The sequence below is a fragment of the Haemaphysalis longicornis genome, unplaced genomic scaffold (assembly GCF_048455015.1).
Source record: "Haemaphysalis longicornis isolate Haplotype H1 unplaced genomic scaffold, Haemaphysalis longicornis Haplotype H1 scaffold_12, whole genome shotgun sequence".
Lineage (NCBI taxonomy): Eukaryota > Metazoa > Arthropoda > Arachnida > Ixodida > Ixodidae > Haemaphysalis > Haemaphysalis longicornis.
In genome coordinates, this window is record NW_027526225.1 from 40,955,016 (window position 1) to 40,972,370 (window position 17,355).

Consider the following 17,355-nt stretch of genomic DNA (forward strand, 5'->3'; position numbering starts at 1 on the left):
ATGCACCCTCTGTGGCAAACACTAGATCGGCCAGACTTAAACACCCTTTCGTTTGAGGTTTAACCATCACCGCTCTCATGCAGAAACCTGCCCTTCTTTGCCTCTATGTAGCATGTTAACACTCCTGGTCATTCGTTTGAACAACTGAATGCCACCATTTTTTAATCTAGTTTTGAAACTCATAACGATGTCCACGTTTGTGAGTCCTACCTCATCTTTAGGTTTAAGTTAGCGTCGTTGGCATCGATGAAAGTTACGGGAAATTCACGTGTTTGTCCTCCGGTAAAAATTGCAGCTGCATTTCTCAGGATAGTGTTATGCCTGTCCATTTCTTTCCCTCGATAATACTCCCCCATCAGTTGGCGACCCCCGTATACGGTTATAGTTTCGTGCTAGCACCGCGTTTTTTAACACGGTGGCTTCACTAAACATAATTTGACCAACAAAGTCTGGACAATATTTTCTTGGTAGAAGACTGTGCTACCATTGTAAACTTTGATACTCTCACCTTGTAATCAATTTGGGCACGCGAGCGCGTGTGATTGTTTTCCTCTCGCCTTTATTGTTTGTATTGCTGTTTTCTAACATTCGTTGCTGACTGCCACGGCGTTGCCTGAACTGGTACCATGTGCTGACGAGATGTGCACCGCCCAGTGCCACGTCATACGCGTGCACCTGTCTTCTGTTATCTTTCTTTTCATGACTTGTTTTACCCTGTCTTTTTGTTTCTTTTTTCCTGCGCTTTTCTGCTCTTTGTATACGAATGTACACTCATTTTCTGTCGAAACTGCGGGTCTTCCTGCTTTTGGGCACGACCTTTGCCTCCTACCAATAGAAGCCAGGTGTAGTACTGTCATGTTTCATTTACCTGACTGATTCTTAGAACGGGTGTGTATGGCCACATGTTCGCCTTTTGCGTACATGGGCATATCTTCTTTTGACGCCTCTTTTGCCCCCCGTTGCCATGAGACAATGCAAATGCCAATTACCTTGTTAATTTCTTTTTCTCCGTACTTCTTTCTTATGCTCGTACCAGGCGACTGTGATTTCCTTCTTATTTTTTTACGCCCGTGCCAAAAGCCTGCAAGCGCATACCTTGTTTTCACCCCTCTCGTTCCTCTCTTTTTGCAAGGGGAATAGGATAAGTACCTTTTTAAATTTTTTTCGGTTCTGTTTTTTTAGTAGTTGTTTTCTCATGTTCGCCCACGTGACTGTGATTTTTTTGCCGATGTCAAATGCGTGGATGGGCATACCATGTTTTGACCCCTCTTTCGCCCCTGTTGCCGCGGGGAAAAGGAGGAATTACCTCGGTAAATTTTCCTTTTTTCGTTCTCGTTCTTTTCTTCTTTGGCTCTTTTTTCTCACGTTCATACCGCGTGACTGCGGGTTCTGGTATCCTTTTTTTCCCTCTTCCTCTTCTCTCGTTCTTTTTCTGCCCATCAACCATGATCCCATTGGACAAACTCTCCCTTCCCTTGCCCTGCCCTAGACCGTGCTACATTTTTTGTATATATATATATCCCTGAAACCAACTCATTCTATACTCTGAAGAAAGGAAGTCCTCTTCCTGAAGCGTCGGAAAACTTTATTTTTATTTTCTGTTTTTCTCGTGTGTGTCTGTCTCCACTTACCTTATTTTTCGCGCACTCTGTGAGTTTTCATGTTTCCACCAGACTATATATATATATATGATTTGATTGATTGTGGGGTTTAACGCGCCGACGCAACGCAGGCGATGAGGCGCGCCGTAGTGGAGGGCTCCGGATTAATTTTGACCACCTGGGGATCTTTATCGTGCGCCGAAATCTCGTACACACGGGCGTTTTTGCTTTTCGCCTCCATCAGAAAAGCGACCGCCGCGGCCGGGAATCGAACCCGCGACCTCGTGCTCAGCAGCGCAACGCCTTATATATATATATATATATATATATATATATATATATATAATTTGTGCGTGAAGCGTCTGTTTTTCACAAGCTTCGCACCCTGTTTTTTTTTCAGTGAAATAAGATTGTTTATTGGTTTGCTTTTTAGAAAAGCGTTTGTCGCCCGCGGTAGCGCATCTCCTGTTGCTATGAAACGTCGCTTTATTGGTTCCTCTCTTTCTTTTTGCTGTGGAGAGATTGTCAGGAGCACAACGTCACTAAAGTTTGTACGCCCATGTACACTGCCCTCCCTTTTCCTGTTCCCTGGTCCCAACCCACCAATGTTTTTAACAAGGGTGCACTGTAGAACGCCTTCTGCACCTATATAAGCATGCGTGCTCATAAATTGCATGTTAGTCAGATGATGACTGGTCCTCAAGTTGAAACTTCAGTCAACCGCTGTTTTTGTTTTTAATCGTGAGTCAACTATTTTCTCTGTCAAATATATATATATATCTATATAAATATATTGTAGGGTACGCGTCAGGCGTCTTGGAGCACGTCTTTATCGGCCGAGCCTTGTCCTGCATGACAGCGAGCGAGCCCCGGAGAACAACCAAGATGGGAAGCGATGATGATTGATGATAATCAACTGATGGTGAAGATGAAGCATGACTGCGTGTTAAACCCTGCGGTTGGATCCACTGGCGCATACCCTTCTGCGAGTAGTTGGCACACAGCGTTTGTAAACAATAGCCGGGGGGATATTGCTGCGACGCCTCGGCCATAACCAGCGCTTACAATATATAGATTGTAGCAAAGAATACCAGCACGCGCCATGCAACAAACGCTCAAATCTGTCAAAGCGCTATCTGCCCGTGTGGGTACGTTGTGCACTGGTGTCCAAAGAGGAAGCACCAGCTTGGACTGCACGAAAACAGGGCCTGTTGTGGTGATGCTGTATCTTAATGCGATTAGGTCCGCTGGTGCCGCCCCTGCCGCGTCTCTGATATTTATGCTCACCAGCTTCCAGTGTGGCCCACCGCATTCTCCAGGTGGCGATGATATTGATGACTGGTTGCATACGAATGGATGAGTGCATTTGACAGATGGAAGGACCCGTTCAAGCTCCAGAACGTTGCTTATTACCTGACGAAGCGGCAAAACCATGGTTCCTAAGAAACCAAGGCATTTATCCTGCAGCGGCGCCACATTTTCGGGACTACAAGTACCAATTCTGACGTTGCCAAAAGGAAGCTCGCTTCTCGTATTCAACACCCCAAAGACGCATACGCATCACAAATCGAGGACGTCACTGCTCTTTGTCACCAGGCAGGCGTTGAGATGTCGGAAGCCTACAGGGTCAACACATGAAGAAGGGCATCACTCCTTTTTTATTCAAAAATCGTGCGAGCGTCAGGGTCGTGCCGTCCACGCCTGGACGAGCGGCAGTTTAGTCATCTGCAACAAGATGATCGAGTCACTAAGCTGCTGGGGTTGTGGATATGCAGTATCATCTACGGAAAACTGCAGCTGCGTTCGCTATCGTGGGATAGCATTCGCACAAACACCCCCTCAGTCGCGCCCCCTTGGCAAAGAGGAGGTTGCCTCTATGACAGGTATCGTTCCAAGAACGCCTGTAATGGACCTCGACGTCCTCCGGCTGCCAATCCATAGTAAGAGAGCGGAGAGAGCACGTCAGATACGAATGAGGGCTTTTAATCGGCGGCCACTCGAGCGCGTGACATCACTCGGTTGGTACTGATGAGACTGATGATGTTTAGTGTCATCCGCTACACCGCAGCCAAGAAAGAAGTTCCAACACTCTCCCCCGCCGACAGATGACGTAAGTGGGCCTAAGGTGAATGGTCGTTGTAGAGCCGAGGTGTTTCTTGCACTAGGGGGTTTGAACCCAAACGTTTGGAAGGAAAGCATCGTCGAGTCTGCTTATTGACTAGTGGTTGGGTGCGTGTCGTTCGCAGCTTGCAGTTAGCTGGGGCCAAGAAGTCTGGTACTCCTCCATGTATAATCTGTTCCTGGGCATGCTGGGTCACGATTGTTGCAAAGTTCGCGTTCTGCGGTAGGAGTGTGGGGAACTATGCTCCATAAGTGGCGTTGCTTAACGCCTTTCCACGAACTGGCAATAAATCGTCGCCATCGATGAAGAGTCGCAAGCATCGGCCTTCTTTGGGGAGAAGCTGTTTTTTCCGTGTGATGTTCCATTCATTGAAGGCGCAGAACTCTGAATGGTGCTTTGTGGACTGGCAGAACAGGTACCGCTCAGTGTTGTTCGCTGGAGTGTGTAGAACCGACATGATGGATACGTCATAGTGTTGCTGCTTTGTAGGAGGCTCTTCTAGAGTCACAGCGACGTCTCGAGTCCTTACTCCTGTATAGTGTTGCACGGCTTCTCGACACTGCACTTGATTGTCGATGAACTCGAGAAGTCACTAAAGCTCTTGTTCGGGCTCTGTCGTCTGCTGCTGTCGGTAAATTACTGCTTGAGTTAAAATGAATGTTGTTGAAGGCGTCGGTGGGCTGAAGCATTTGTGAAACTTCAGAATTATGTCGCACAGCAATACTCTGAAGGGGACCTCCCGTAGCATTAGGCAGTAATTCGTGGGACTAATGCCAAGTGCCTTCACACTTCTTAAGTGTACTTGGACCCAGTCGTATAGCTGTCGAAGTTGATGTCCGTTCGAACACGACGAAAGCGGTTTCAAGTACAGCAGGCTTCTTAGGTGATCTTGGTCGATGAGCCGCTTTATCGATGATCTGAGTCAACGCAGCGCTTTCTTTAAAGGTTAACGTAGCGCCTTCTTAAAATGTTGATGGCGTTTCTGTAGCATTCCTCGCTCGCCTGGAGTCCAGAGATGGCCAATGCGGCAGCTCCGGTCACGAGGGTGTTCAGATAGTTAAATTTGTCTGCTATGCTCAGGTCGTTGTTGTTATGCAGAGCTGACGCCTACTGCATCCAAAAGCGTGGCCAGTTTTTCCTGTTTCCATGGGACTTGATGAGGTCAAGCTGAGGCAACTTTGCCTTGCCGGTTGTCGGAGTCTGGTAACTCGGCTGTCGTGTAGGTCTGAATACGAGCGCGTCTTGCAACCTGAAGGGGCCGCTGCCGCGTTCAGAACCTTGTATCCATATTTGCCCGCATCTGAAGTCTCACTGTCGAGCAGGTCGTCTGGCGTCTCGGCAAATATGAGGTCGTCAGGTTTATCGGCTGGTGGAGTGATTCGACTCGTTCAAGCAGGACGTTCACCTCGGACGCTGAAACTCCTGCTTGCCCTCGCAGTGCCCCTTCCGCTTCGGGTATTATTATGCTATCCAGTTGTGAGCGAAGGCTCTGACGACGTCGGAGTAGCACTGCTATGGCGGTCAGCTGGCGGCCGGGTATTCTGGTGCACAGGCCGTTGGTGTTGCGTCGGTTCACAGGCTTGCGCGGCTCCGTGCGTCGATGAGGTTGTCCTTGTCTTGTGATCCCGGGTTTACGGCACCATGTAATAGACTACGAGGTCCTCCGGCTGCAAAGCCGTCGTAAGAGAGCGGAGAGCACACGTCAGACACGGATGAGGGCTTTTAATCGTAAGCTGCGGGTGCCGCGCGAGGGCGTGCCACCGCTCGGTCAATGCTGCTGAGACTGATGATTATGAGTGTCATCTGATGCAGCGCATAAGAAAAAGAAGTTCCAAAAGCACTGTTCGTTTCTATCACTACCACCCCTTCATACACCGCAATTGCTGTGAAAACACTCTTACTACTAGAAGCACGGCTGGATGGTCGACAATTGAGCACCATTTCTGCCACAGCCACCCCAGAGGCTTACCACAGCGCCGTCCAACCAGGCTACCTGGCTTTCTCAAACGATCGACCTGTCCGCTATTATTTAAAAATCCGCAGCTGCGTTTCCTGTTTCGGTTGACAATGTCAGCATAACGAAAGGCGAGGATTCAGAACGTGACATCCGCTTCCCTACGGCGCTCCTCCATGAAACGAGTATCTTTCCCATGTCGCTCGTAGCTGCCAATCACCATAACCACATTGCCGCTGTCTCGCGTCTACGAACCACCTCCAACGGTACCGACGACCAATCGGAAAAGGAGCGCCTGCATTTATCCGTGGAAAAACTGCATTTGTTGAAGACAAGCCCAGAGCTCTTCCAGAAACACTATTGAAAAAATTACGTGAAAGCCGAAGGTTTCGATGCCCGTGCCCTGGTTGACACCAGAGCCAGCTTATCTTTCATTATAAAACTTTCTGCTCGCAGCACTGAATAGTGAGAACCCCAAACGCTTGCTCTTTTTTGTGTGGTGCTCATGAAGCTGTACAAGAGCGTTTTGATTGAGCGAATTCGGCTTCACATCCAGTGCGCATGCTGATCTTGTTACTCTAACGAACTCATACTAAGGTAGGATTTTCCCTTGTCGGCATCTGTTCTCATCTGCCAAACCCGAAGCATTGAGAGCGGTCCTACCGGGCATCCAGACAGAATCCCCAACGATTTACTCGTCACTTGGTGGAGAGTACACATTTTGTTCATCCCCTGCTTTGAGCCAAGGACTTCAGTTTGTAGTGGCTAGTTCCCCGATGGAGACGTGCGCTAATGCCAAGCGCGCATTTTCTTCCAAATGGCATCATTGTCCAACTTTTGTTGTGCGTTTTTTGTCACCCACCCTGAAACAACATTCCTACATCAAGACGCCATGATAGCTACTGCTGTGCATTCCGAAGCTGTCTCTCTTTTTCCCCTTGGTTCTATTTCCTCCACTAAACCATCCAGCAATAAGTCCCCCCACCCTATCCTTGGCACCACAATTAGTTATTAGTTATGGCCTCGCCCTAATGCAAACCGAGTCTTTACTGGATCTTCTGTACAGGCACAAAGCATTATTTGATCCTGAGGTCTCTACACTTGATAAGACACCCATGGCAGCAGATCGAATTGAAATCGACAGATCCCGTGTTATTCGCTGTCGCCAATGCCAGATGTTTTCATCAGCGAGTATGAGTCCTGGCAGGACTGATTTAAACGTTACCTGGGCAGTGAAAGCTAGGAACTATCAATTTGTTTGCTTTGAGGTCATTACAAGCATTGTGAATTGCTGTGCAACACTTTGAAGTTTCCTGCAAGTTCCAGGCACCGCTTTTTCTCGCCCTTAGTCTCAGCCGTTTCTCTCACAAATGAAAAGAGTGTTAATTATTGCCTTCAGGAAAAGTAACGTAAAAAGATAGATAAGTGATCGATATGGATCAAATAATGAACAAAAAGAGTCGAGTGAGGCTGAAATTATTTCATAGTCGCTGACCAAACCCCCAAAGTGAGCAGGTGAGAAGCACTCGCTCCTCCCATAAAGAGAAAATTACGTTTTCTCTATTTAAAGTTGGAACCTTTGATGACAGCCACCAACGCCCTGAGCCACAAACTTTTTCTTTGAGCTCTGATGACCACTTGCATCTTCCCTGACTGATCCCTTGCCTAGGCACATATAAACTTGACAAGTTCCCCAATGTGTGGCAACATACTAAGCAACTAACGTTTGTGTTGCCCCTGTAGGAAGAGTTTTTTCAGTGAACGTCATTGATGTTGATTAAAAAACGTGCCCACCCGTACTTGATGCCCATTGCACATTACTGAGACACAGGCCAATCCGGCACGATTTTCCAAGAAGTCTTAAACTTTGAATTGAACTTCTGAAAACAGCAGTCATCGTTTATTGCTGACTCCCCAGTGGGAACTCTTCAGTGGTACACACAGGAAAATCCCAAAGCAGTGACGACCACCAAGCTCCTCAAAAAGGTCATCGATGTTGAGAAAAAATATTTCAATTGCTCACAAGAGAGGAGAGCTTGTAAAAAGACGTGAACTGCTTCCGAGACGACAAAAACTGCTTTTTAACGTCTGATTAGTGGGTATAAGCAGGTTGTCGACTCTCTTGAAGGACGGCGGCAGGATCACAAAAGATACCGATGGAAGTGATACAAACAGCACGCTTTCTCGCCAAGGATTTAGTCAAAACATGCAATAGTGGGCAAATGTGGCCTCAAGAAGGTATCAAATTTTGCCTCAACGCACACCACTATGCATCGTTATTTAAGAGATGTGCTAAAACACGCCACTGTGCACACACATAAAGCAAACCCACGGACAGCTTGTTGGCGTCCTTTCGTCAACCAAGTAAACGTGTCCACCTCTCCCAAGGTACAGGAGAACCAACACCGGTACCAGGCTCAACTCAAGCTGTAGTGCTCGAGAATAGGCACACTTTATGCTTGCACTTTTGTAAGCACACTCACCGAGCGGTTGGTAGAATGGGTGCTCGGCATTCTTGCGGTACCAGTTGGTGCTGTAGTCCTCCCCCTCAGGCGCCATGGCTGCCAGCTGTGAGTCGTTCATGGTATCAAAGAAATGCCACAGGTCCTCTATGGGGCTCAGAAACAGGACGTCAGAGTCCGCGTAGATCACCGCATCTACCTCCGCCAGTGCTCCCTGCGAACCACATAAAAAAGGCTTAGCATCCACAGCCGATGACATAGCGGAACTCAGTAGAAGGTGTGAGATGACTCAAAATGATCTGTAACTGTGCAGGCTGCCACAGTTAGGTCACTGTGTTATGTAGCCACCAGAGGTAGCGCGACGTATGGCTTTCCTATATTACTACTCACGCCGAAAAAATGGCGGAGTCTTTTTTGCCGTAACTGCCAGTGTGTTCACTGGCCCTTTTGTGCATATGCTCCGGCCGAACAACTCACACGCTAGTTATCAGTATTACGGCACCCACAATGAATACCTATTGATAATTGTGAACTCGCAATGACTGTATTATCCTGTGGCACCATCATGAGGGGCGGGATAAACATATCTATGGGTTGTGGGAATAAGAAGTGTGATCACTAGAGAACGGAGCTTCATGTAAAAAAATCAAGGATTTAGGGGCCTATAGTAGGTACTGAAAATTGCTATTCGGGCATACAGTTGAACCTCCTACGGATATCTCTACGGACCTCCTACGGATATCTGTTGATGAATGAGAATCCTGCCTCGTAGGCTGACGATGGAAAAGAAAGCCGCCATCATCCAACAAGTTCAAAGCGGCTGGTGACAGGCAGAGGTGGGGGGGAGTTCGGAGTTTCCAAGTAAACTGCTTCCGACTTCATTAGAAACAAGACAAAAATCTTGAAAGCGGCTACGAAATCAGCCGGGGCCGGAAAGAAGACTGCGAATCAGGGTGCTTCTAGAAGCTCGAGTCAGAACTCCGCGTGTGGCTGAATGCCATGATCGCCAAGAAAATCTCGGTGTCAGGCGGCATCCTGAAGCAGAACGTGCGGGGTTTCGCGGTTCGAATGAACGTGAGCGACTTCAAGTTTAGCAATGCTTGGCTTCGCTATTTTAAGAACCGAAATGATTTGAAGTTCAGGGCGATGTGCGGGAAAAGCAGCGCCGTCAACAATTCCGTAGTCGCAGAGTATCAGAAGGGAAAGCTGCCATCTTTGCTTCAACAGTTCACGCCTGAATATTTTCCACAGCCATATAACTGGCTTTTCTACAAGCTTCTGACATAAAAAACGCTTGAATTTGCTGGTGACTCCTGCCAAGGAGGCAAGCACAGCTAAGAGTAGTTCACTGTTCCCGGCGGCAGCAACATCATAGGCAGCGAGAAGCATCCGTTGCGCGTCATAGCGACGTTGAAACATCCAGGATGTTTCAAAGTGGCAGTAGCCCTCACTGTTCTGTACGATACGAACAAGAAGGCGTGGGTAACGCAGAAGTTATTCGAAGGATACGCGCGCAAGCTGGATAGGAAGTTGGAGCAGCAAAAAAAAGTTCTGCGGTTCGTGTACAACTGCGCCGTGCATGGCCGCATGAAAGAGCTGGAGGCCGTACAGATAGAATTTCGGCCGCCGAAAACTACAGCAATCCGCAGCCGATGGACTACTGCGTGATTATCAACTTGAAGCATTTATACAATTCACGTGTACTCAGCCGAATGGTGAGGTTTGCCGACGTTACGCTGTTGATCTCAGTTCTGCCGTCGGCATGCTTGCAGACGCGTCGTAGGCGGTGACGCCAGCGACCCTTCAGAACTGTTCTCTCCCGGCGGGCTTCATTCTCGACACCGAGACGGCCTGCACGCCCGGTGAGGACAGCTTGCGTGATCACCTTCCGCCCGCAGACGTTGTGTTCGATGACCTTCACGCGGCCGCCGTATCCATTCCAGCCCGGATAACCTTTGAAGGCTTCAACAACCTCGAGCTCTGAGTGGAAATTCCTGACGACGAAATCGTCCGTCAAGTTACGGAGGATTCCGACGTCTGCGACGCCGATAATAGAGACAGCGCTTACACAGCCGACGAGCTCGGAGTTGATGCGAGCACCGAAGAAACTGTCATCGGTGTCAACGAAACTGTCAGCGGAACTCCGTGCAGAAGAAAACGTGACTTTATTGCGCCGAGGTGTTCAATTTGCCGCATAAAGTAGTGCCAGAGATGTAGGATTTCGGTCTTTATTATTATTATAAACAGCTCTTAAACGCCACTTTAACGATGTGTCGGCTGAATCGCAGCGCAAACCTAGTACTGCGACTTTGAGCATGTCACCGGTTTCCTTAAATAGGGTGCCCTGTCAGAAGATATGGGGAGTTCACTCAAGACACCCAACAAACCCCACCGAATCCACAGGGCAGAGGTGACGAAGGGTGCGGCCATCGGATGTGCGGCTTTCGCGGGCCAGAGCGGCAAGAATGAGTCAGAGCCTTGAACGAAAACAGCACAAGGAATCATATCTAAACAGGCAAAATACTGCAGAAGCACGAGGTAACGAATCGATAATGACAGACAACATAGAACGAATTTAATATACAACAAACAGTTAAAAATTAGACAAATTGATACAACCAGGAGCGTTAACAAATAGATATTGCGAGTAGGAGCAGTTAACTAAAAAGAAAAACGAACAGTTCGATGCATATCGAACTGTTCGACTGGGCCGCACGATGCACCGCTGTCGGAAGTGATTCGGCTACCTGGGAAGCGCGGCTTCGTTGTAGGCCAGGCCTTCCGAGACGATCACGGTGATTCGAGACCCGGGAGTACATTGTAGTCCTCCAGGGCGAGGGTCGCCGATGGTGATGCACACGCGGGCAGGAGCCGTTGTCACTTCGCGACTCCAAACGCAGCTGACTTTCTTCGGCGCGAGTCTCTTTTTTATAACTGCGCCGTCACGGGGAGAGAGGGCAGAACCCGCAACTCGCCCGCCGCTATCGACCGAACAGCGTCCGTCTTCCTCACTTCTTAAATCATCGGCGCGCTTTAGCGCTGGCAAGGCCACTCGCGCCTCCTCGAAAGTACTGGAAGCTTCGACGAAACCTGAGCGGCGGAGGTTTTATTTTAGTATTTTGTTGCCGGTGAACCGGCGAGTGGTGGCGTTACCGCCGCTTCATTCCAGAGAGTTCCAGCATTTTCTCGGGGCGAATAGTACCGAACTGAATGAATCCTACATCTTTAAGAAGAATTAGGCGTTGTAAATATTATGAAAAAAAACTATATGGTACTTTTAGACATCGTACGCCCAAATTTGTGATAGACCCTCACAAGCGGAAAAATACGTATCAAATGTGCATTTTCGCATGCATTAGTTTTTCCGGATTGCCTAAATTTCTGGATATTTTCGTGATCTCTTGAAGGTCCAGGAAATTGGACGTCGTCTGTAGTTTGAGACATCGACAGTTGGAAATATGAAATATGCCCATCAGGAGCTCTTCTCACAACTTTACACTTCACTAAAAGCTTTCCAAAATCGTGACAAGACGTGACTTACTGATTTGTTTATCAAATCACGGCAAATAATATTACACAGTGCGACGACCCCCACACTGTGCTGTGAAGCATAAAAAAGTCCTTGAAATTAATTTGCTGCTTTGCGTCCTGAACTTCGTCAACCTGTATTCAAGCCTGCTGGAGATATCCGTTGCGCCAGAACACCAGGAAATCACGCCGACGCTAGCTCAGCTGCCGCAGGTCACTAGTAGGATCATCGTCTTCCGCATCGGTGATATCCAACATGAAGCCTGCATTGCGGCAATTAGCCGTAGCATCCTCGTCGTCGTCAGCATCTATGAACTGACTTGGTGATGTGCAATTCGGAATGGCCCATGGGATTGCTGACAGCTCTAAAAATCCACTCTCGAGGCAATCAGCCCAGCCGTCTATGGTGTCCGAACATCCCTCCCCTGATTCCACCATGCAAGCACTTTGTGGAGCCAGCTGCAGGAACATGCACACGAATGGCTCCAGAATGGCCGGGCTACGCTGCCCTGCGCCTTCACGTTATCTTTCTTGGCCAGTATCGTGCTCAAAAGTGGTGCTTTTTCTCACCGGCCTCCACCCATCCGATGATGTCCAAAAACCGAATTCTGTTTTTTCATCATCACTGTTTCAAGACTTGACACGCCTTCGCGAACAAAAAGTTGCACCGTACCTCATTGGTCTCTCTGCGCCAGCAGAGCCACCAGTGTCTCATGGCTCAAGCAAGCAAAAACCACACGCCTCAGATCAGTTACCCCTCTTCCTCTATTGCCTTTCACACCCAATACTTCCCCACGTTTTCGTTACCATGCCATCATCACCCATGCAAGTGACCCGACAATGCCCCACCTCACCGAGCGCGGCAGTGCGCGCGAAAAGTTATCACCACCACTCCATCAGGAGAAGCGCACTTCCCGAGGCACTTCCAATGAGGCGTCGGATTCATATTGAATGTGCCAGAGAACACTGTGTAGTTTCGCGCAGTAGCACCGGGTGCTGCTGTTCATCTAATATTATCTGTAGATGCCGAAATGTGGCTTCACACTTGTTATATTGTATACAAAAAATGTATACAGTAAATGTATACAATAAAACCTCACAATAACGAAGTTGAAGGGTGGTCGTAATTACTTCGGTATAACCATTACTTCGTTACAGCGACTGTCAAATTCTACCGACAATTTACATGCGAAAGGGAATGTACTCACCCCCCAAACTCATATCAGCCCGTGAAAAAAAACACGCGTAATAAACAGTAAAGAAAATTCTTTCTTTATTCACGCCAAGCAGCTCACCCATGATCATGCGGTAGCAAACGAGCTGGCCCCTCACTTCGCAGAGAAAAAGGCCTTGATAGTTTTTTGCCATGTCTTTTTCAGGCGAATGATGGCTTTGTGCTGCAGCTACGATTTTGAGTCCACCCCAGCCCTCATCGTGAGCGCCAAAGAAGTGGCGCATCCCGGTACAGTGCCTGGAGGAACATCCAGGCATCCTACCGTGAGCACGGGAGATGCGCACCGTCGCACGTGTTGCCAGACGCTTGCACCCTTTTAGCGCAACGGCGTTGGTAGCGCTTAGCAAGCACGAGTTTTGAATTATCGCATCTGATAAGCAATGCAACCTTTGGTGCCCTGTAAGACATTGACCTGACGGGTACCAAAATGGTCCGTAATTGCTCGTTTTAGAAAAAAGGGTTGGTTATGCCCATCGCGAGTAAATTTTAGCTTTGCTAAAACAAGGACTTGGGTAAGTACACGGGCGTCTATGGTAATTTCAAGGGGAATTACGATTTCTGCATTAACCCATTATTTCGTTATAATCTGTTTCATTATAATGATGTTTTACTGCATACCAAACAAACATCCTGGAATGAAGTGTTACGTTTTGTTTGACCGGCGATGTCCAGCGTGGTGCATCCGTTCAGCCACACCATCTGGCAGATATAACAACCTGGCGACAAGGATGAGGCTACCTGGAATTTCGCTATGGTTCCTCGTTTCACCAGGTACGCCTCCGATCTTTTGGCCACGTCACCTGGCTACTATTATTTGCCAATTTCACCACAAGACTGATTGTTCAAAAATGCTCAGAGAACCTCTTGCAGACATTTTGCAGCAGCTCCACTGTGCATGCTCTATATTTTGCCTAGTATTCCACTCCACCTAACAGCGTAGACAAATATGCTTTGTTCTAGGCGGTGTAATAGTGGGATTACTCACGGGTAGGAACAGTCTCTGCGATGAGCAGGGTTTGAACAGGTTCCGCCATTCCGTTGCATTGGGCCCTGGATAATACAGAGGCCTAACAGAGTATCGAATGCGTCTTCGCACACTGGAAGGCCACGAGGCAATCTGGATGGATGGTCAAGGAATAAAAAACATTAGCAAACTCACTCATGAGCCCACTTATCCGTACAGGCACAGACATAAGTGGCATGGACACCTACCAGTACCGCTCTAGTATAACCGGTAAAAGAAAGAAAAAGGAAGAGGGGTTTCAAACAAACAAGAATTAAAAAAAGAAATAAAAATAAATGACGAAAGATTGTCTAAAGAATAGGTAAACAGGGAAAAAAAAGAGGACATAGCAGGGTTCAGTGCAGCAGACGAAATAGGTAAGGAATAAGAGCCTGCCACCAGAAACCACCGGCCCCGTGGTGGGACTGGATGAAATGCGGCATTTATGGACATCATCAATAAGAACTGTGCAAATGCGGATTCAGCTGAGTCGATTAAACCTCAGCTTAATGCACGTTTGTTGTATTATGGATGAGAGTACCCCATCCAGAAGGGGTACGGGCGGGGGACGATTTCGCTCTCTCCTGCCTGGGCTAAAAAGCTCACCCCGATGTAACAGGTTCGGCGTCGTCCTCTCCTGACCAACAGCAAAAAGGAAACCAACGACTTCAAAAGCCTTGCTCCAATTCTAGCTTTTGTGCGGAGGTGATCCTGGTGCAGTTCCATTGGACGTTCCTATTGCTGCTGATACCTCGAAGATGATTTCGACTACTGCACATCCTTATCGGTGGTCGCTGCCTCTCCACTGTTCTGTCCGAAAAGAGAGCTGCATAAAATTCACCTGCTTTCCAAAGATGCTTGTCACCAATGTTTACTAGGCTACCCGACTAAAAGAAAGAGAAAAAAAATGATGAAAGAGAAAATAATAATATTGTTTGCTACCCTAAAGTAACCTTAACTGACCTGTATAACCTAAGTTAGTTTCACGTACCCAAAAAGCCTGCCATAATGTGCATATCCGCAGACAAACGGGAACAAGAAAATTATAGTAGTTGTCATGTACTACTAAAAATAAAGAAAAGAGAGAGAGAATAAATACTGACAATACTTATATAGGTAATCATGATTTAAAAACGGTTGAGAAAGATAATTTGGCGTCCAGCTAAGGAAATGTTCGCGCAACCGAGCGAGCTTGGTGTGACGTGGGACGACAACTTGCACCCGTGCCACATGCCCAAGGGACTTTAATTTTGCAATGCGCGATGAAGCCGCTATCCCGCCACGCGTACGCTCCCGTCACCGGTGGGAGGTTGATGTGCTAGCATGTGTGACCCACGCTTCAGGAGAGTGGCGTAGTCGTAGTCACTGAGGGCTGGCACTCCTCGTGGACCGCCTAAACTGCTAAACCTAGTAGCGCCAAGAGAGCCAGGGGCCGCTGGAAGTCCTCCAGAAGCACCCTCAGTATATGCCGGTGGTGGCAATCTTGAAAGCTGCATCCTGATCGAAGGGAGGAGCCGGCACAGTCGAACTCATCCACAGCACAGCAAACGTGGCGTTCCCTCACTCGGGTTCGAACGTCCAGGTCATTGTGCCTCAACTGCTACCTCAATGATGAATTTGTTGGGTCTTGAGAAGTAGTTATTATGTGCATCCGGACAAAACTGCTCGTTTCGTACAAAAATTCACCCGAGTAACCTCATAAATCCATAGTTAAGTTGTTAAAAGAAGGGCACACAGGATTGGCAAACGTGTAATGAGGAAAGTGTACAATATACAGGGTGTCCCAGCTATCATGCACCAAGATTTAAAAAAAGAGTAAAGGCGTAACTCGAAAGAAACCAGGTGCATAATGTTTGCAGTACTGTGAAGAAGCGGACAGTATTTTTTCTTTAATGAGACTTAATTAACTAATTGTAATTAATTATCTAACTCGAGAAATACTCTCCTAATCACTAAAGTGTCAATGAGGCACTTGAAGGTAACCACGAGGGGCATCTAACTGCGGTATTTTCAGTGATGAACTAATTGCGTACACATTTATTCTGACTGATAAAGGAAACCCGGGAAATATGAAAAATACCACGTGACGGCGCCTCCGCGCGCACCGTAAAGCAACGCCCTCAAACAGGCTGCCTCTGAGTTAGCCAGAATGAAATAGACAAAAGAAAGAAAGAAGAAATCGCGACCGAGTTTGTTCCTTATCTGCACACGCGTCCCGCGAATCTTGCTGCTGCTGCTCCTTCCATGCATGCTATTATCAAGGTGATGCGCTGTCTCTTCGGCGGGTAACACGCGAAGCAGTTGCTTTCAATCAGCTTTGTTTGGGGACGCTGCTTTACAATGCGCGCGTAAGCGTCGTCACGTGATATTTTTCATATTTCGCGGGTTTCCTTTATCAGTCAAAATAAATGAGTACGCAATTAGTTCATCGCTGAAAATACCGCAGTTAGGTGCCCCTCGTGGGTACCTACAAGTGCCTCATTGACACTTTATTGATTAGGACAGTATTTCTCGAGTTAGATAATTAATTACAATTAATTAATTAAGTCTCATTAACGAAAAAAATACTCTCCGCTTCTTCACAGTACTGCAAACATTATGCACTAGGTTTTCTTCGAGTTACACAATTTCTCTTTTTTTAAAATCTTGGTGCATGATAGCTGGGACACCCTGTATGTCAAACACACATAAATTAGTCACAAAAAATACTAAGAATAAACATGCACCACAAGTCAACACTACAATAGAACGGAGAGAGGTGCTATCCACAAAAAGTATACCATGTTTCCGTGGGAAACCATGAGGAGTATGCGAAGCATCATGAAGGTTCCGTGTAGGTTTCATTGTGTTGCCGTTATGTTGTTTCATTTATCATAGCACGAATGGGAACGTAGTGTGAACCCCTATGTAGAGACAGAGAACTGTGGAGAGAGCAAAGAGACCGGCACCCGCATAACCTGATCGAACACATCCTGGTTCTCGTCTTTTCTTTATTGCGTGCTCACGCTCCTACCCCGCTACCCGCCCTCTTCGTGCTCTTCTCTGGTTGAGCTGCAAGGCGCGTGGCGCTTCCCGCCACAGCTTCCGCGCGGAAAATTTAACGTTCTCCTCTAAGGTTTTCAGTTCGTCGTTTCCGTTTACGTTCCACTTCGAGTGCCTCCGTTGTATCAGTAGCTTCTTGACGTAGTTTGAATTCGTGAAGGACAAGGCGCATTCGTAGCACATGCTCCCGTCTTGGTTTGTAGCGCAGTGGGAAGAGCGCCACGTGCCTCCCGTTGCGGCCAAAGATCCGTGGGGTCGAAACCTGGAGCCGTCATGCCATTCCTTTTTATAGTGGACTACGCTGACGTCAGCCCAAACGCTGACGGGGCTGAAGAGAGGCGCATGCGGAGTAGAGTGTGGACGGCGGACAAGAACGACAACGAGGGAGGGAGGGACACAGCCCCGAGCA

The 17,355-nt window shown here is 47.8% G+C and overlaps 1 protein-coding gene across 1 annotated transcript in view; it reads right to left on the bottom strand.

Moving 5' to 3' along the window:
- The window catches only part of LOC144161567 (glucoside xylosyltransferase 2-like), a 69,427-nt gene that overhangs the window by 32,502 nt on the left and 19,570 nt on the right, over positions 1 to 17,355 (bottom strand). Inside the window, exons 4-5 of the mRNA XM_077692218.1 lie at positions 13,887 to 14,018; positions 8,161 to 8,353 (exon numbers count right to left, since the gene is read on the bottom strand). Of these exons, the coding sequence (XP_077548344.1) occupies positions 8,161 to 8,353; positions 13,887 to 14,018 (325 nt within the window). The remainder of the gene's footprint in view (positions 1 to 8,160; positions 8,354 to 13,886; positions 14,019 to 17,355) is intronic.